The following is a 20,822-nucleotide window of genomic DNA, read 5'->3' as shown; positions in this document are numbered from 1 at the left end:
AAAGATGAACTGCCACGATACGGATTTAATAGAGCCCTAGGTTAGGAAGTCAAGTCTCTGAAATGATAAACAAATGGTTTAAAAATAACCTATTATACACACTACGTCAGTGATCATCATCTAGACTCAGACGCCAGTTTGGTAACCCTGCTCTATGTAGAGGGATAAGAAAGTGAAAGTAACACCACTTTAAACTCAAGTGCTATTAATGGATAATAAGCATAATGATAGGAATAAAAACACCATACAATGTAGTGATTTTAATGTCTTTATGTCATGCTGAATATCCAGGGAGCACAGAATCCCATTACCAATCCTATGACGTCAACCAACCCAACCGTTACATGATTCAAAGGATAGGGAATTCAACAGTATTTTCCACTGAGTGGCGATGAAATCAGAGGCTTTGCCCCATTCCCCAAACAGTTACAGTATTCACTAGTCTTGCCATCCAGGAAGTATGCCCAGAACCGCACGTGAAATAAAAGGGGGAGAACACAGTAACACCACACAGTGCACAGCCCAAACTCATCAAATGAGGTACAATAACCATTGTAAATAATAATACTATTATTATTAATAATAATTACAAAAGTGGGTTTGCTAAATTTATTTCAAACAATTAACAGAAAAATAAACTCCTTTGGTCAAGTAAAAAAAAATAAAAGAGGAGAAATATGCCCTTTTGCCAGTCTAGTTTTTACAGTCGACCAGGTCCTTGAGGCTCTAAGGCTGCGGAGGAGGTGCCAAGGCAATATGGTTATGATGCGCCTCTCGCTCCATGCTGCAGTACGCTGGGGAGGGAGGTGTCAGGGAGGGGGCAGTCCTTAGACTGCGGGCGAGGGGGCGTCTGGGTCGCCGGGATCGTTGTTGTAGTTGTTGCTGTATTGGGGTCCACTGGGGGCTGGTTGGGGAGGATGTCCAGCTCGTCCACCTGAGGGCCAGGGTGCATGTTGACCAGCTGGTCCTGGGGGATATCTGCAGCAGCTGCAGCCAGGTTAGTGATGGACTTGCTTTTGACACACTGGAAGTCAACATGGCGGCTCTTGCCCTCCTCCTTCTCCCAGGACATGCGGATGAAGGGCCTCTGGACGTAGTTGTAGATGACCTCAGGACGGCCACCAGGACGCTTTTTCACCTTCTCTTTATACGTGGGGTAACCTACCAATACATGGTGCAGACAACAGAGCCAGTGAGTTCACAATGCTGAATCGAAATATAAATGTTTTGCTCTGAACCCCAGCAAATACAGTGGGGAAAAAAAGTATTTAGTCAGCCACCAATTGTGCAAGTTCTCCCACTTAAAAAGATGAGAGAAGCCTGTAATTTTCATCATAAGTACACGTCAACTATGACAGACAAATTGAGAAGAAAAAAAATCCAGAAAATCACATTGTAGGATTTTTTATGAATTTATTTGCAAATTATGGTGGAAAATAAGTATTTGGTCACCTACAAACAAGCAAGATTTCTGGCTCTCACAGACCTGTAACTTATTCTTTAAGAGGCTCCTCTGTCCTCCACTCGTTACCTGTATTAATGGCACCTGTTTGAACTTATCAGTATAAAAGACACCTGTCCACAACCTCAAACAGTCACACTCCAAACTCCACTATGGCCAAGACCAAAGAGCTGTCAAAGGACACCAGAAACAAAATTGTAGACCTGCACCAGGCTGGGAAGACTGAATCTGCAATAGGTAAGCAGCTTGGTTTGAAGAAATCAACTGTGGGAGCAATTATTAGGAAATGGAAGACATACAAGACCACTGATAATCTCCCTCGATCTGGGGCTCCACGCAAGATCTCACCCCGTGGGGGTCAAAATGATCACAAGAACGGTGAGCAAAAATCCCAGAACCACACCTAGTGAATGACCTGCAGAGAGCTGGGACCAAAGTAACAAAGCCTACCATCAGTAACACACTACGCAGCCAGGGACTCAAATCCTGCAGTGCAAGACGTGTCCCCCTGCTTAAGCCAGTACATGTCCAGGCCCATCTGAAGTTTGCTAGAGTGCATTTGGATGATCCAGAAGAGGATTGGGAGAATGTCATATGGTCAGATGAAACCAAAATAGAACTTTTTGGTAAAAACTCGACTCGTCATGTTTGGAGGACAAAGAATGCTGAGTTGCATCCAAAGAACACCATACCTACTGTGAAGCATGGGGGTAGAAACATCATGCTTTGGGGCTGTTTTTCTGCAAAGGGACCAGGACGACTGATCCGTGTAAAGGAAAGAATGAATGGGGCCATGTATCGTGCGATTTTGAGTGAAAACCTCCTTCAATCAGCAAGGGCATTGAAGATGAAACATGGCTGGGTCTTTCAGCATGACAATGATCCCAAACACACCGCCCGGGCAACGAAGGAGTGGCTTCGTAAGAAGCATTTCAAGGTCCTGGAGTGGCCTAGCCAGTCTCCAGATCTCAACCCCATAGAAAATCTTTGGAGGGAGTTGAAAGTCTGTGTTGCCTAGCGACAGCCCCAAAACATCACTGCTCTAGAGGAGATCTGCATGGAGGAATGGGCCAAAATACATTTACATTTACATTTAAGTCATTTAGCAGACGCTCTTATCCAGAGCGACTTACAGTTAGTGAATACATATTTTTTTTATACTGGCCCCCCGTGGGAATTGAACCCACAACCCTGGCGTTGCAAACGCCATGCTCTATCAACTGAGCTACATCCCTGCCGGCCATTCCCTCCCCTACCCTGGACAACGCTGGGCCAATTGTGCGCCGCCCATGAGTCTCCCGGTCGCGGCCGGCTGCGACAGAGCCTGGATTCGAACCAGGATCTAGTGGCACAGTTAGCACTGCGATGCAGTGCCTTAGACCACTGCGCCACAACAGTGTGTGAAAACCTTGTGAAGACTTACAGAAAACGTTTGACCTGTGTCATTGCCAACAAAGGGTATATAACAAAGTATTGAGAAACTTTCGTTATTGACCAAATACTTATTTTCCACCATAATTTGCAAATAAATTCATTAAAAATCCTACAATGTGATTTTCTGGAAAAAAAATTCTCATTTTGTCTGTCATAGTTGATGTGTAACTATGATGAAAATTACAGGCAACTTGCACAATTGGTGGCTGACTAAATACTTTTTTCCCCACTGTACATGATAAAACCATCATCTTACCTTCAATGCCTAATCTTATTTTCTTCAGTCCTCTCTCCTTTAAAACTGATTTGGCAACATCTCGATTTTCTATATACTTGAAGAACCGGTATAGTTTTGTACTGTATATTACTGCAGAGAGAGAAAATAAAATGTTGTGAAACACAAAGCAACTCATTATCAACAACTGGTTTTTAAGCAGTGTCAATTAAGTTTGTCACTTTAGGTAAATGTACAGTCTAAATCCACGGCAGGGATTACTAATTAGCGAGAACACATTTTTGGTATCTTATTAGGATCCCCATTAGCTGTTGCGAAAGCCACAACTACTCTTCCTGGGGTCCAAACAAAAACATGACATAATACAGAACATTAATGGACAAGAACAACTCAAGGACAGAACTACATACAGTACCAGTCAAAAGTTTGGACACACCTACTCATTCAAGGGTTTTTCTTTATTTTTACTATTTTCTACATTGTAGAATAATAGCGAAGACATCAAAACTATGAAATAACACATATGGAATCATGTAGTAAACAAAGAAGTGTTAAACAAATCAAAATATATTTTATATATGAAACAAATAATATATGTACAGTGAGGGAAAGTGAGTATTTGATCCCCTGATGATTTTGTATGTTTGCCCACTGACAAAGAAATGATCAGTCTATAATTTTAATGGTAGGTTTATTTGAACAGTGAGAGACAGAATAACAACAAAAAAATCCATAAAAACACATGTCAAAAATGTAATAAATTGATTAGCATTTTAATTAGGGAAATAAGTATTTGACCCCTCTGCAAAACATGACTTAGTACTTGGTGGCAAAACCCTTGTTGGCAATCACAGACGTCAAACGTTTCTTGTAGTTGGCCACCAGGTTTGCACACATCTCAGGAGGGATTTTGTCCCACTCCTCTTTGCAGATCTTCTCCAAGTCATTAAGGTTTCGAGGCTGACGTTTGGCAACTCAAACATTCAGCTCCCTCCATAGATTTTCTACGGAATTAAGGTCTGGAGACTGGCTAGGCCACTCCAGGACCTTAATGTGCTTCTTCTTGAGCCACTCCTTTGTTGCCTTGGCCGTGTGTTTTGGGTCATTGTCATGCTGGAATAGCCATCCACGACCCATTTTCAATGCCCTGGCTGAGGGAGGTTCTCACCCAAGATTTGACAGTACATGGCCCCGTCCATCGTCCCTTTGACGCGGTGAAGTTGTCCTGTCCCCTTAGCAGAAAAACACCCCCAAAGCATAATGTTTCCACCTCCATGTTTGACGGTGGGGATGGTGTTCTTGGGGTCATAGGCAGCATTCCTCCTCCCCCAAACACGGCGAGTTGAGTTGATGCCAAAGAGCTCGATTTTGGTCCCATCTGACCACAACACTTTCACCCAGTTCTCCTCTGAATCATTCAGATGTTCATTGGCAAACTTCAGACGGCCCTGTATATGTGCTTTCTTGAACAGGGGGACTTGCGGGCGCTGCAGGATTTCAGTCCTTCACAGCGTAGTGTGTTACCAATTGTTTTCTTGGTGACTATGGTCCCAGATGCCTTGAGATCATTGAGATCATTGACAAGATCCTCCCGTGTAGTTCTGGACTGATTCCTCACCGTTCTCATGATCATTGCAACTCCACGAGGTGAGATCTTGCATGGAGCCCCAGGCCGAGGGAGATTGACAGTTCTTTTGTGTTTCTTCCATTTGCAAATAATCGCACCAACTGTTGTCACCTTCTCACCAAGCTGCTTGGCGATGGTCTTGTAGCCCATTCCAGCCTTGTGTAGGTCTACAATCTTGTCCCTGACATCCTTGGAGAGCTCTTTGGTCTTGGCCATGGTGGAGAGTTTGGAATCTGATTGATTGATTGCTTCTGTGGACAGGTGTCTTTTATATAGGTAACAAACTGAGATTAGGAGCACTCCCTTTAAGAGTGTGCTCCTAATCTCAGCTCGTTACCTGTATAAAAGACACCTGGGAGCCAGAAATCTTTCTGATTGAGAGGGGGTCAAATACACTGCTCAGAAAAATAAAGGGAACACTTAAACATCACATCCTAGATCTGAATAATTGAACTAATCTTATTAAATACTTTTTTCTTTACATAGTTGAATGTGCTGACAACAAAATCACACAAAAATTATCAATGGAAATCAAATGTATCAACCCATGGAGGTCTGGATTTGGAGTCACCCTCAAAATTAAAGTGGAAAACCACACTACAGGCTGATCCAACTTTGATGTAATGTCCTTAAAACAAGTCCAAATGAGGCTCAGTAGTGTGTGTGGCCTCCACGTGCCTGTATGACCTCCCTACAACGCCTGGGCATGCTCCTGATGGCGGATGGTCTCCTGAGGGATCTCCTCCCAGACCTGGACTAAAGCATCCGCCAACTCCTGGACAGTCTGTGGTGCAACGTGGCGTTGGTGGATGGAGCGAGACATGATGTCCCAGATGTGCTCAATTGGATTCAGGTCTGGGGAACGGGCGGGCCAGTCCATAGCATAAATGCCTTCCTCTTGCAGGAACTGCTGACACACTCCAGCCACATGAGGTCTAGCATTGTCTTGCATTAGGAGGAACCCAGGACCAACCGCACCAGCATATGGTCTCACAAGGGGTCTGAGGATCTCATCTCGGTACCTAATGGCAGTCAGGCTACCTCTGGCGAGCACATGGAGGGCTGTGCGGCCCCCCAAAGAAATGCCACCCCACACCATGACTGACCCACCGCCAAACCGGTCATGCTGGAGGATGTTGCAGGCAGCAGAACGCTCTCCACGGCGTCTCCAGACTCTGTCACGTCTGTCACATGTGCTCAGTGTGAACCTGCTTTCATCTGTGAAGAGCACAGGGCGCGAGTGGCGAATTTGCCAATCTTGGTGTTCTCTGGCAAATGCCAAACGTCCTGCACGGTATTGGGCTGTAAGCACAACCCCCACCTGTGGACGTCGGGCCCTCATACCACCCTCATGGAGTCTGTTTCTGACTGTTTGAGCAGACACATGCACATTTGTGGCCTGCTGGAGGTCATTTTGCAGGGCTCTGGCAGTGCTCCTCCTGCTCCTCCTTGCACAAAGGCGGAGGTAGCGGTCCTGCTGCTGGGTTGTTGCCCTCCTACGGCCTCCTCCACGTCTCCTGATGTACTGGCCTGTCTCCTGGTAGCGCCTCCATGCTCTGGACACTACGCTGACAGACACAGCAAACCTTCTTGCCACAGCTCGCATTGATGTGCCATCCTGGATGAGCTGCACTACCTGAGTGTGGGTTGTAGACTCCGTCTCATGCTACCACTAGAGTGAAAGCACCGCCAGCATTCAAAAGTGACCAAAACATCAGCCAGGAAGCATAGGAACTGAGAAGTGGTCTGTGGTCACCACCTGCAGAACCACTTCTTTATTGGGGGTGTCTTGCTAATTGCCTATAATTTCCACCTGTTGTCTATTCCATTTGCACAACAGCATGTGAAATTGATTGTCAATCAGTGTTGCTTCCTAAGTGGACAGTTTGATTTCACAGAAGTGTGATTGACTTGGAGTTACATTGTGTTGTTTAAGTGTTCCCTTTATTTTTTTGAGCAGTGTACTTATTTCCCTCATTAAAATGCAAATCATTTTTGACATGCGTTTTTCTGGATTTTTGTTGTTGTTATTCTGTCTCTCACTGTTCAAATAAACCTACCACAAAAATTATAGACTGATCATTTCTTTGTCAGTGGGCAAACGTACAAAATCAGCAGGGGATCAAATAAATTTTTCCCTCACTGTATTCACTCTGGATAAGAGCGTCTGCTAAATGACTAAAATGTAAAAAACGTAAAATATTTGAGATTCTTCAAATAGCCACCCTTTGCCTTGATGACAGCTTTGCACACTCTTGGCATTCCCTCAACCGGCTTCAACTGGAATGCTTTTCCAACAGTCTTGAAGGTGTTCTCACATATGCTGAGCACTTGTTGGCTGCTTTTCCTTCACTCTGCGGTCCGTCTCATCCCAAACCATCTCAATTGGGTTGAGGTTGGGGGATTGTGGAGGCCAGGTCATCTGATGCAGCACTCCATCACTCTCATTATTGGTCAAATAGCCCTTACACAGCCTGGAGGTGTGTTGGGTCATTGTCCTGTTGAAAAACAAATGATAGTCCCACTAAGCCCAAACCAGATGGGATGGCGTACCACTGCAGAATGCTGTGGTAGCCATTCTGGTTAAGTGTGCCATGAATTCTAAATAAATCACAGACAGTGTCACCAGCAAAGCACCCCCACACCATAACTCCTCCATGTTTTACGGTGGGAAATACACATGCGGAGATCATCCATTTACCCACACCGCGTCTCACAAAGCCACGGCGGTTGGAACAAAAAATCTCCAATTTGGAGACCAAACCAAAAGGACACATTTCCACCGGTCTAATGTCCATTGCTCGTGTTTCTTGGCCCAAGCAAGTCTCTTCTTCTTATTGGTGTCCTTTAGTAGTGGTTTCTTTGCAGCAATTCGATCATGAAAAAAAATTTGCTCTGGATAAGAGACTAAATTGTAAATGTAATGAAGGCATGATTCACACGGTCTCCTCTGAACAGTTGAGGTTGAGATGTGTCTGTTACTTGAATACTGTGAAGCATTTATTTGGGCTGCAATTTCTAAGGCTGGTAACTCTAATGAATTTATCCTCTGCAGCAGAGGTAACTCTGGGTCTTCCATTCCTGTGGCGGTCCTCATGAGAGCCAGTTTCATCATAGCGCTTGATGGTTTTTGCGACTGCATTTCAATAAAATGTTCTTGAAATGTTCCATATTGACTGACCTTCATGTCCTAAAGTAATGATGGACTGTCGTTTCTCTTTGCTTATTTGAGCTGTTCTTGTCATAATATGGACTTGGTCTTTTACCAAATAGGGCTATCTTCTGTATACCCCCCCTACCTTGTCACAACACAACTGATTGGCTCAAACACATTAAGAAGGAAAGAAATTCCACAAATTAACTTTTAAGAAGGCACACCTGTTAATTTAAATGCATTCCAGGTGACTATTTCATGAAGCTGGTTGAGAGAATGCCAAGAGTGTGCAAAGCTTTCATCAAGGCAAAGGGTGGCTAATTTGAAGAATCTCAAATATTAAATATTTTGATTTGTTTAACACTTTTTTGGTTACTACATGATTCCATATGTGTTTTTCATAGTTTTGATGTCTTCACTATTATTCTACAATGTAAAAAATAGTAAAAATAAAGAAAAACCCTTTAATGAGTAGGTGTGTCCAAACTTTTGACTGGTAGTGTACATTTAAAAACAGCACACGCCTAGATATCAATACATACACACAAAATATCTAGGTCATAGGGTGGGTGGAGAGTGTGTGTGTATTCGCTCACTCTGTGAGTACTCTTCTCCCATCTGTGGTGGGTACTCTTCGTCCCAGTCCACTACGTCATCATCAGTGAGCACTACGATGTGGCATTCTCTCTCCCCACTCTGGGCGCTGGCCACCATCAGAGGTACAACCATCTCCTCCAGGTAGAACTCAAACTGACGCCGTGCACCGTCGTTAGACAGCTCATGCATGAGGGCACCTGGGTCAGTCAGGAGACAGCAGTTCAGAGACGCAAACCAACACACTAACTTCCCAGAACATCTTCATCAGTCGAATAGAAACCTGATTAACCACTAATAAGGCAAGGGATATGAAAACCCAGGGCTCATGATTTATGTTCACGGAGCCAACCAGGTCAAGTAGGGTAAAAAGGGGGTATACTCACTGAGGTCTCTGCACTTGATGGTGCTGTAGTCGAAGGTGATGCACAGATAGTCACATGCCTCCCTCAGCTCAGGGATGGAGATTCCATCGGGGCAACGGATTATCCCAGATTTGTAGTAATCCTGCCAGTTAAGAGAGTGAACAGAGAAAACACAAAGGCAGCCATTACAGAGACTGCCTCACTCACAGACATCAGCCCCCCTCCCCCTTCCTAAAATGGTCAAAATGGCCAACGCCATCTCCCCTAAGTGCAGATACCAGTTTACTGCCAGTTGAGCTGGGCATGAATATAGCGTTGCAAATGTAAAAATAAAAAGTTGCATCTTTCAAAACAAGTGCTGTGCCTCTGAGGCCAGAGTGATCCCTGTTTGTCAACAACAGCCCACATTTGAATCAATCTCATCTTCCGTATTCACATCAGCAGCATTTTCACATCAGCAGCCTACAACCAGTGGTATTGATTCTTGTACTTGTTCTCAGGACACTCAAAGCCTCTGTGGACAACTCATGGCATCTACTCTATTCTACTCTTTAATAACAGTCCGAGGTCGACTCTATAGCCTTAAGTAAATGTTTTTGGTGTCTTTATAATTAAGCTACAAAGTTTCAGACAATCAACAAATAAGTTCATCAATTCAGGATTACTATGAGTAGCAGGCTCCTCCTCCCCTTGTGGCTCAGAAGAGCAAAGGTTAGCAACAGCTACCCTTGATCAAGGAATTATTTTTACAAAAGTAAAAACAGTCAATAATTGACCAAGCTAGTAAAAGGGAATGTTATACTTGGTAATACAGTGCTATTGACTGACCAGGATGGCTCGGAACACTGTAGAGCTGATGCCCTCGGCGACCTCATACTCTCCTTTTTCATTGGGCCGTGTGAAATTGTGTTCTCTTCCAGATCCAAACATTCTGCAAGAAACCACAAAACAGGTCACATTTCCAAGGGGTCACATTTCAGTGTTGTTCAGCATTCATACAATAAAAAAGCTAAAGGAAAGAACCCATGGAGGGGACTTCCTCCTCATATAATCATACTGGTAAAACAAAAATTATCATAACAAAGTAGAACAATGAGGTCAGCCCTACCTGCCCAACATGGTGTTTGGCTGTGCTGTGAAGATTGAAGGGTCCACCACGAAGCGTGTGTTATCTACAATAAGAGTGACCCTCTCGGAGCCTGAGGTCCGGATGCTGCGGGTACACAGGCCCGTGCCCAGTCCCTCCTTGCTATTCTCATAGACAAACACCATCTCTCCCACCCCCAGGCTCTTAAAGCAGCCCTCAGTGCTGGACAGGCTGCTGTTACGGCTGCTGACCACCCCGCTGCTACTGGAGCCGCTGGGGGAAATCCTCTGAGGACGGGGGCTGCTGGGCCTGGAGCCACCGTCCCGCTCACGGTCTGGAGGTGGAGAGGCACAAATCACTCACTGGCATAATGACGACTGACTTTTTTCACAGACTACTCCTATTACATGTCAACATTAGAATACAACATGTTCCCTTATAAATCTTATTTTAGGAGACTGTGTGAAAGTGTTCTCAGTATGTTCTACTCACCACTGTTGTGCTGGCGGGTGGGCGAGGTGACATTTCTGATGCAGGGGGTGAGCTGGCCCTCTCCCCTCTCGTGCGATGAGTCCCGGGAGCGGTCGATGGAGCGCCGGCGGTCGCGTGAGCGGTCACAGCCCCCGCTAGCACCATGCAGGCTCATCTTCACCAGGTCTGCCTCCAGTCGAGATGCACGCGACTGAGCGCTGGCCAGAGCAGAAAGCACACTAAATACTAATTGCAGTTAAACTCTACACAGACAACACACACTCTCCCTCTGTTGTCCTTCTTCCCCTAATGTATTATTACAGATTGCAGCATGATAAGATAAGTCGATATTTAGAAAGACAGACAGCATAGAAGCAGCCCATCTAACTGAACAGAATGGAAGGAGACAAATGTACACACACAAAAGCAGAAGCCCTTTTAGTGTAGGTGGACCACGTGTCTAATGGTACATATTTCAAAGGGAAAAGGCATTAAAAGCAGTATCAAAATGGAACAGGGCCTTTTATCACAAATTATTGCTTCCCTATATAGGCCTACAACCATGAGTAATAGTGTCCCATTTAGTATTGAAATATTGAACATGTTGTCCCAGAGATACACTAAAAGCACAGTGCTGTATAGGATAATGTCCGTTCCCTTAATATGAGGGCACATTACATCAGTGAGTCATGGAAGTATAAAAAGTAGGCCAACGTTCCTGTTTGGAGAGAAGCCAAAAGACACACTTGCATGGTCATGTTCTGCACCAGTTCTTAGAAGTTAGGAAAAATAAGGACTGTTTTTGCAAGAATTTGCTTTAGCAAACACTTGTCTCCTGAGTGGCGCAGTGGTCTAAGGCACTGCATCGCAGTGCTAGCTGTGCCACTAGAGATCCTGGTTCGTATCCAGGCTCTGTCGCAGCCGGTCGCGACCGGGAGACTCATGGGCAGCGCACAATTGGCCTAGCGTTGTCCAGGGTAGGGGAGGGAATGGCCGGCAGGGATGTAGCTCAGTTGATAGAGCATGGCGTTTGCAACGCCAGGGTTGTGGGTTCAATTCCCACGGGGGACCAGTATGAAAAAAAAAATATATATATATATGTATTCACTAACTGTAAGTCGCTCTGGATAAGAGCGTCTGCTAAATGACTAAAATGTAAATGTAAAATGTAAGTTAGGTAGCTAGTCTCTCTAGGGGCTCTTAAATAACAACTACAACGACCCAAGAAATTCCAAAGACTTTCTGTTCGCCAAAACAACAGCCAGTAAAGGGCATAGACCATTAGCAAACACTTCACTTCAACTTTTAGTTATGAAGTGTACATAGCGCTGCCATGCTGTCATGACAGTGGGCTTTTCAAATAATTACTACTGGGAGCGTTATGCCAGCCCAACTGAATTTACAGTCATGATAAAAAACAGTCGCTTTTTATGATGTTGGGCTCAAGAGTAACCAGGCCTTCAATGGAAATCACAATGGACAATGTCAACATGATGAAATCAAATTGTATTTGTCACATGCGCCGAATACAATAGGTGTAGACCTTACCGTGAAATGCTTACTTACAAGCCCTTAACCAACAATGCAGAGATTTTTTTATATTTTAAAGTAATAAAATAATATTATTTATTTTTTACAAAAATGCACATCAGTGTGTGACTATGCTGAAAAACATCTGTCTAGCCTATAATACCTATAGCTCTATACACATGATACTGTATGTGAAATGCCTCTACAGAAATGCCAACTATCTTGGTTAGTCACTTCTTTCTGACCTTACACAGTATCAAACACAAAGTAATTGCCTCACCTCGAGTGCTTGCAGAGCTTGCGAGGTCGGTTGGTTGTTTTTCGTTCCCAGTTGTCAGTGTCACTGGAGTTGCTATCATATGACTGTAGACGTGCTGCCATCACCCGTGCACAGAGACATCCAGCCCGGATTCTTCACCATTCATAATCTAACATGACGAAGGGAGTAGAGTTAGATATTAATTCACCGGGTTGATTCAGGAGAGCAAAACCAGCTGTAACTATTCACATAAATGATAGTTATACATTCAGTGAATACGAAACTAAAACTCAATTCCCCTTCGCATTCCAACTCTTGACAACTGCTCGCAAGCTAATGTTATGATGATCCCGAATAATATGAGCTAGCTAATGGTGGCTAACTAGCTAGCTAACAATGTTGACACTGGCACCCAAGCCAACTAATGTGATCACAACATAGCCAGCAGTAAATTAACTAGTCACCAGTCCCAGCTAGGTAGCTAGCTAGTAAATTGCAGAGATGGTTTGGAATGCTTGTAAAAAAATATATATATATATATATATATATATATAGCAAACGGATACAAAGAACGGAATCAAGCCATATTTGGACTAGATAATGCTAAACAAGTTCGAAATGTTGAATGTTGTTATATAAATTCAACAAAAGACAATCATTTGTTCATTTGACGAAATAAAGTAAAACTCAGTTGAAATCGCACTGTGGCTGTATTAGACTTCAGAATTGTAATTGGGGCATAGTTATAAAGTCTGCACCCCCCTTGGATTTCTTCACATTTTGTGTTACAAAGTGGGATTAAAATGGATTTGTCCTTTTTTTGTCAACGATTTACACAAAATACTCTAATGTCAAAGTGGAAGAAGAATCTAAAAAATATATATATTGAATTTATGAAAATGTTAACACTAATATACCTTCATTAGATAAGTATTCACCCCCCTGAGTCAATACATGTTAGAAACTCATTTGGCAGTGATTACAGCTATGAGTCTTCTTGGGTACGTCTCATAAGAGCTTTGCACACCTGTATTGTGTAATATTTGCCCATTATTCTTTTCAAAATTCTTCATGCTCTGTCAAGGTGTTGGGGGATCATGGTAAGACAGCAATTTTCAAGTCTTGCCATAGATTTTCAAGCAGATTTAGGTCAAAACTGTAACTTGGCCATTCAGGAACATTCACTTCTTCTTGGTAAGCAACTCCAGTGCAGATTTGGCTTATTGTCCTGCTGAAAGGTGAATTCCCCTCCCAGTGTAAAGCAGACAAGCAGGTTTTCCTCTAGGATTTTGCCTGTGCTTACCTCCATCCCATTTATTTTCATCTTGAAAAACTCCCCAGTCTTTGCCAATGGCAAGCATACCCATACCATGATGCAGTTTTTTTGCAGTATTACTTTAGTGCCTTGATACATACATGTTTTGGAATATTTTTATTCTGTATATTTAATTCTTTTTACGCTGCCATTTAGGTCATTATTGTAGAGTCACTACAATGTTGTTGATCCATCCTCAGTTTTCTCCGATCACAGCCATTGAACTCTGTGCCTGTTTTAAAATCACTAATGGCCTCATGGTGACATCCCTAAGCAGTTTCCTTCCTGTCATGCAGCTCAGTTCAGAACGACAACTTAGTCTATGATGTGTCTGGATGGTTTAGTATATCATCCATAGCATAATTATTAACTTGACCATGCTTAAAGATATATCCAATGTCTGATTTGTTATTGTTACCCATCACTGCCCTTCCTTATCATGTCAACCCCTATTATTTCACACTGAGTGAGTCCATATAACTTATTGTGTGATTTGTTAAGCCAAATGTTACTTCTGAACTAATTTAGTTTTGCCTAAACAAAGGTGGTGAATACTTATGCAACGACTATATTTTAGTTATAAACATTTAATAAATTTGTAAAAATGTGTAGAATATTTTGTGTAGATCAATTACAAAAAATTACAATTAAATATTTAAATCCCACTTTGTAATGCAACAAAATGTGAAAAAAGTTCAAGGGGGTGTATGTAGATATTCTATAGGTACTGAGTGTACAAAACATTAGGAACACCGGCTCTTTCCATGACATAGACTGACCAGGTGAATCCAGGTGAAAGCTATGATCCCTTATTGATGTCACTTGTTAAATCCACTTCAATCAGTGTAGATGAAGGGGAGGACACAGGTTAAATAAGGCTATTTAAGCCTTGAGACATGGATTGTGTATGTGTGCCATTCAGAGGGTGAATGGGCAAGACAAAATATTTAAGTGCCTTTGAACGGGGTATGGTAGTAGGTGTCAGGCGCGACGGTTTGAGTGTGTCAAGAACTGCAACGATGCTGGGTTTTTCACACTCAACAGTTTCCCGTGTGTATCAAGAATGGTGCACCACCCAAAGGGACTTCCAGCCAACTTGACACAACCGTGGGAAGCATTGGAGCCAACATGGGCCAGCATCCCTGTGGAACACTTGACAGAATTGTAATCTGTGGGTGTCAACGAGTAGGCTGATACCTATGGATCTTGGATCCATGAAATGTGGTATCAGTCTACTCAGTGACACTCACAGATTACAATTCTTAAGAGTTTACACAAATATTAGCATCGTACCTCACATTAGTGAACTTTAACTGTGGGAAATCACCTCACTAGCCTATTGTGTATATGACATTCATATTGCAATGTACAGCCTTACCTATGGATCTTGGGTCCACGAAATGAGGTAAGGCTGTACAGTGCATGTTAGTATGCCCCCAATGCAAATCTGAAGTCTAACACACCCACAGTGCGATTTCAACCATTTTATTTCTTTGATCAAATCAACTAATAATTGTATTTTGTTTAATTTATACAACATTTCGACCTTGTTTAGCATTATCTATCTAGTCCACATATGTCATGTTTCCACTATTTGTATCCGTTTGCATCACTTTCAAATGGGGAACTTTTATTTTGAAGGCATTCAGCAAATTCCACTATCGTGGCTAATCATTACTGTGGCTAGCTTCACATAGCTGCAGTGGCTAACCTGAGCAAACATGTCATGATGTGCTAACAGTTGGCTAGCTAACAAACGTTAACTGGACAAAACCTAGCTAGTTTAATTTCAAGTTAGCTAGCTAGCTGCATTAGTTCGGGGTATTGATCAATAATCAATCACTAGTTACGTTAGCTACAACACGCTATGTATGCAGAGGAACTACCAGTAAACTAGCTAGCTAGCTGTCTAACGTTAGCTAGCAAGCGCAGACATTTGAACACTTACATACACCAAAATAACTCTTACCTTTTAAATGTCAAGTATTCTCGCATTAATATCATATAGCCTATACAAAACATCATATACATGGAATTCAAAGGATCAATCCAATGCGTCCTGGTTTGACATTTTCCCCTAAAAGGCAAAAGTGATGTTGTCCCTGCTACTCAGACGCTCTCGCGAGATTTGGCAAACAAACGTCATAGGTGCATGCCGCCACCTACTGTATTGGCTGTGTATCAGCCTACTATTCTGTAGTATGAATTCATTACACTTTGTGAAAAATAAATAATATTGCCCTACCAACTAACCCTGCACCCATTAAAGCCTCACCACTATTACACTACTTTGGCCCGCATCTGATCCTACTCCAGGCCAGCAGTCTGGGAGGACGGGACACTATAGTTCAAAACATCTTGGAACGCGTCGGCAGTAAATTCTTGTACACCCAAGTACTTCTCTGTGATTTACATTCCATCCCTGCAGTACAATTGACAACCATGGCCTTGAAAGCCAAAAAAAACCCTTACTGAAACATGTTATTCCTATCACTCGATTTGCCTTATCCTACTCACAGGGATCCTCTTAGGATCCCTCACCCTGGACCCATCTTCCTCTACTACTCGCTTCACTGCCTCAGCATATGACACCTTCTGCACTGCTCTGATCCTGGCAACCTCAACCTGCATTTCTCTGACCGAACACCTCTGATCTCCAGCACCATGGGTACCCCTACAGTTTACACAACTTTTCCCAATGATACTACACATTCCTTTGTCTCATGTCCTCCTGCAGACTTCTCACATCTAGGAATCTCCCTCCTACACACTGCTTCTGAGGTTTATGGTGGACTACATCCTATAAGGTGTATTGCCGCCACCTACTGTACGGGGTAGAGAACCATAGATATATATATATTTTTTAACATTGCAGAAAAAAACAGACATAATATCAAACACAAAATAAATACTCCTTCAGTCACAATCCAATTCAAATCCCTACAGGCTCTGGGGCCTGTGATGGTGGAACATTCTTCGACATGATTCCCTGCAGAACTCTGCAAAAAGCATTCAGCTGCACTCACAATGATGCCAATTCTCTCAGATTTCTTCTCCGTTTGTGGTGAGCAGTTCATGACCATTGCAATAAATGATACAAAGTCCACCTTTTCTACATGCAATATATATCATGATCCCTCAGTTGCCAAGAAACATTGGCCGTGTTCGAGAGGATGAAAAACGGTGATGTGTCAGGGGTAAATTGTGACTCACTGATCTACAAATAATAATGAGTAGTTATTTATGATGCAAGGTTCTTTGCAGATCAGTCGGCAGCACTGTCGGATGCAAACTGGACAAAGAACCAAGGGTAGACCTAATAATGAAAGAGTGCTCTAACCAACGAAAATCCAGGCTTCAATCATCCTATAAACCCGGCAAGATGCCTACCTGTTACCGGGCTGTCTTGACTCCTAAACAAAGCAAAGACCTGCTTCTTGTAGCAACACCCATTACCCAGAACGCATCACAAACCCTAACAATTACCTAATTGACAACCAACTTCAATAAAGGTATGCCAATGGCATACAAACACATTCAGGTAATATATTCACAAGCTAAATATCCCCACATCACTAACAGTCAATACATGTGCTTCTCCTAATAAACAGGTGTTAATCAATATCTGGACATACATATTCAGGCAACACTATAGATTATGTGACATATAACATTATGCCAATCGTCACATTTCCTCCCCCTTCTCCTTGACGCACGAAGTGCAGAGAAAAAGCATTAAACAGTTATAGGTTTACCACCTCCCTTGAAATTAAGGCTGTCGAAAGCATTTAAACACAAACACAGGGGTTTTGCATCAGTATAACAAGGCTGAATGTTCTCAGGTACAGGAACCATACTAGGAGCTTGGAGGCATTTTACCTGACCAGAGTACTGACATTGCATTGCAGTAGGCCTACACAGGTAGAACTCAAGAATGAGCAACATCATCTGAAACAATGAGAACTTGCACTCTGTATGATCGTTCTCTGCTAACATCAAAGCGGTGACCCGATCCTGCAGGTTCATGCTCTACAACATTTGCAGGGTACGACCCTACCTTACACAGAAAGCGGCACAGGTCCTAATCCAGGCACTTGTCATACCCCCCCCCAATTCAAAAAAATGGGGGTGGTTGTCCTACTGGCTATCCTAAGTTGAATGCATCAATTTGTAAGTCACTCTGGATAAGAGCGTCTGCTAAATGACTTAAATGTAAAAAAAATGTAATTGTTCATTTTGAGCTTTAGTCCCGGGTCAGAAATCAGACCTTCACTGACCTGCTTGGTTGTTGAGGGCGTGTCCACCCTTCTTGGCACAGTCACCTTTTGTAGAGAAGGTGAGTCAGGTGAATCAGTACCCCAGAAGAACCAAAGGCAGGATCAGACCCCTACCCAGCTTCAGGCCTAGGGCACAGCTCAGTATTATCAGTCTCAGGAGATAGCGTGTGAGAGGCACTTCACTCTTACTTCACTCTTACCAGCAACCGGCAGAGACTCGTCCCCACCGCCATCCATCCATCAGCCCAGCAGTATTGGCCATGGGCATCTGGCTAGCCAACAGCTCATCAACAGCATCAGAAACCTGCATCTCCACTGGAGTCTCGGGCACCCCAGCTTGCAGCTTGGACTCACCCCCAGCAGGGAGAAGAAGATCAGGGACAGGTACAGGAGACAACCGAGAGGGCAGCTCCTCGTCGATAACAGGGCTTGACTGTGGGGCCTCTACAGCAGGCGGCGAATCAGCCGACGCCTCAGACCTCCATGGCTGGTGGAACACGCAGGTAGCCAGTACGTGCCCGTGCTTGTCGTAGTGATAACACCAGTCCTTGCCACCAGTCCTTGCCACCAGGGCCAACTTCCCAGCCATGGCCACAGTCACATGCACAGCTTCTCTTAGGTGTGCGGATATCACAGTCGCACAGCTCCTTCCCCGGAGACATTCCTTGCCCCATCACCTCCAGTAGAAACCGTTGCACCTTGAAGAGCTGCTCCAGCGGTGAGTCGGCCATGTACGCGTCCGCCCAGTGCTGCCAGGCCTGTGGGAATTCATGGATAGATGCCCTGATGACCTCTGCAGCCCCTTCAAAACAGGTAACCCTCCGTGTTTAGACACCAGAACCAGTGTTAAGCAGTGTTCACCAACTCAAGCGTCACGTCATCTTCCTCCATCTTATAGCGTGCCTGCACTCCTCACTGTGGCGGGGTTTGCCGGAACTTCTGACACCCTTTGTGAGGTTGACCATGCTGTTGGATTGGAACAGTGGGGAGGCATAAGAGGAAGATGTGGTTCTGCCAAAGTGTGGCTTTTTATTAGCAGGTGAATAATTAATATAGCCGGCAACTGTACAAGTATTTACAAAAACAAATAAACAGGACGATGAACAAAAAGTAGGCCTAATAAACTCGAAAGAAAAGCCAGGCTTCAATCATTCCTGTACCAGGCAGCATGCCAATCTTACCCTGTCTGTTCCCTGTCTGTCTCTCAAATGCAGAAATGACTAGGTTTAAATACCAATACCCACAATGCTTCAGCCAATGGAAGGAAGACCTGACACAATGATCAATTAATATTCATAATGAAATAAATTCAATACAACATGTTCAGTTCATAAACATATATGTATTAATACCAGCACACATATAAATAAATATGCTTCTTATAAATCATTAACCATTTGCAATGACTGGTTATTTAGAATACGGCCTGGTTTTAGATCAGGTGACGGAGGACATAGGGAGACCGTCACAGAGCACACACATTTTTTTTCTAGAGGCTTGTCGAAGTTCTGTAGCCAAAGTTTACGCCAATTCGTCAGTGATTGGTCAATAGTAGGGATTCTTCAATTAAGTGTTTTTTCTCATTCAACGACAGACGACTAGATTTCATGCACATTTTTTCACTTGAGAAATACTGCACCAAACATCATAGGCAAAATCTTCAAAACTAATTACAGATTTCTTGTGTTATCTTAGATTAATTCAGACTATTTTGAAGAAGTGTAGTTGTCTCAAGAGGGCCAAACTTTTTTCTGGTTTTTCAAGCCAAGGTTTTCCCTTCGCCTATCTGAGTTCTGCTAGGAGCAAACCGACCCTATGTATGAGGATGACTTTAGCCTGACTGATGCGACTCACGTGACTCACAGCGAGGGAGAGCTGTGACACACTGGTCTGGACAGGAGGCTGTTGTTTGAAGTCAAGAGGACTTTGAGTCAGGTGTTAGCCAGACTCTACTACCATTACCTCTTCAACGTCACTCGCTCCTTCAACTCTTCTCACCGCCTCCAGGAGACACGCTGGACAGCCCTTATTCTTGCCACCTCTGTCTCCTTTACCCTAACAGGGTAATCCAGGAATTTGAGCTCATGTTCGCTACCACGATTGCAGCAGCGTTCAACACCATTGTGCCCTCCAAGCTCATCACTAAGCTCAGGACCCTGGGACTGAATACCTCCCACTGCAACTGGATCCTGGACTTCTTGATGGGCCACCCTCAGGTGGTGAGGGTAGGCAACAACACATCCGCCACGTTGACCTTCAACACAGGGACCCCTCAGGGGTGCGTGCTTAGTCCCCTCCTGTACTTGCTGCTCACCCACAACTGCGTGGCTGCGCACGACTCCAACACCATCATTACGTTTGTTGATGACACAACGGTGGTAGGCCTGATCACCAACTACGATGAGACAGCCTACAGGGAGGTCGGTAACCTGGCAGTGTGGTGCCAGAACAACAACCTCTCCCTCAGCGTCAGCAAGACAAAGGAGCTGATCGTGGACTACAGGAAATGGAGGGCCAAGCACGCCCCCATTTCCAAGCACGCCCCCATCCACAGGGCTGTAGTGGAGCGGGTCAAGAGCTACCCATACAGTGCATTCAGAAAGTATTCAGACCCCTTGACTTTTTCCACATTTTGTTACGTTACAGCCTTATTCTAAAATGGATTAAATAGTTTTTCCTCTCATCAATCTACACACAATACCCCATAACTACAAAGCAAAAACAGGTTTATAGAAATGTTTGCAATCGGTTGGGGTTATCGTTACTCGTTGTGTATTTATTCCTTGTGTTATTATCTTTCTATTATTAAGTAAGCATCTCACTGTTAGTCTACACACATTTTATTGGATTTGAGCATATAACCTCAGCATACGATACTCTTCCGTTCTGCATACACTTGACACATGACCAAATCTTTAGCATTCATGCCACTGAAGGGGTTTGTGCACATAAGCTCTTATAGGCTATCTCACAAAGCCTAACTTTACATGAGAAGGGAGAGACTCTTCATCT

The 20,822-nt window shown here is 43.7% G+C and overlaps 1 protein-coding gene across 1 annotated transcript; it reads right to left on the bottom strand.

Annotated features, from left to right (window-relative positions):
* Positions 1-255: 255 nt before the first annotated feature.
* On the bottom strand, positions 256-15,661 carry LOC121555736 (BTB/POZ domain-containing protein 10). The gene is given in 10 exon segments (XM_045214090.1): positions 256-902; positions 905-1,161; positions 3,153-3,263; positions 8,509-8,706; positions 8,893-9,013; positions 9,700-9,802; positions 9,980-10,292; positions 10,451-10,647; positions 12,240-12,387; positions 15,503-15,661. Coding segments are annotated over 9 exon segments (1,476 nt in total). The 5' UTR covers positions 12,341-12,387; positions 15,503-15,661; the 3' UTR covers positions 256-827.
* Between the last annotated feature and the right edge of the window lie 5,161 nt (positions 15,662-20,822).

The sequence above is a fragment of the Coregonus clupeaformis genome, unplaced genomic scaffold, assembly GCF_020615455.1.
Source record: "Coregonus clupeaformis isolate EN_2021a unplaced genomic scaffold, ASM2061545v1 scaf0196, whole genome shotgun sequence".
NCBI classification, from domain to species: Eukaryota; Metazoa; Chordata; class Actinopteri; order Salmoniformes; family Salmonidae; genus Coregonus; species Coregonus clupeaformis.
The sequence above is the reverse complement of the archived record's forward strand: the minus strand, read 5'-3'. Positions and strand labels throughout refer to the sequence as shown.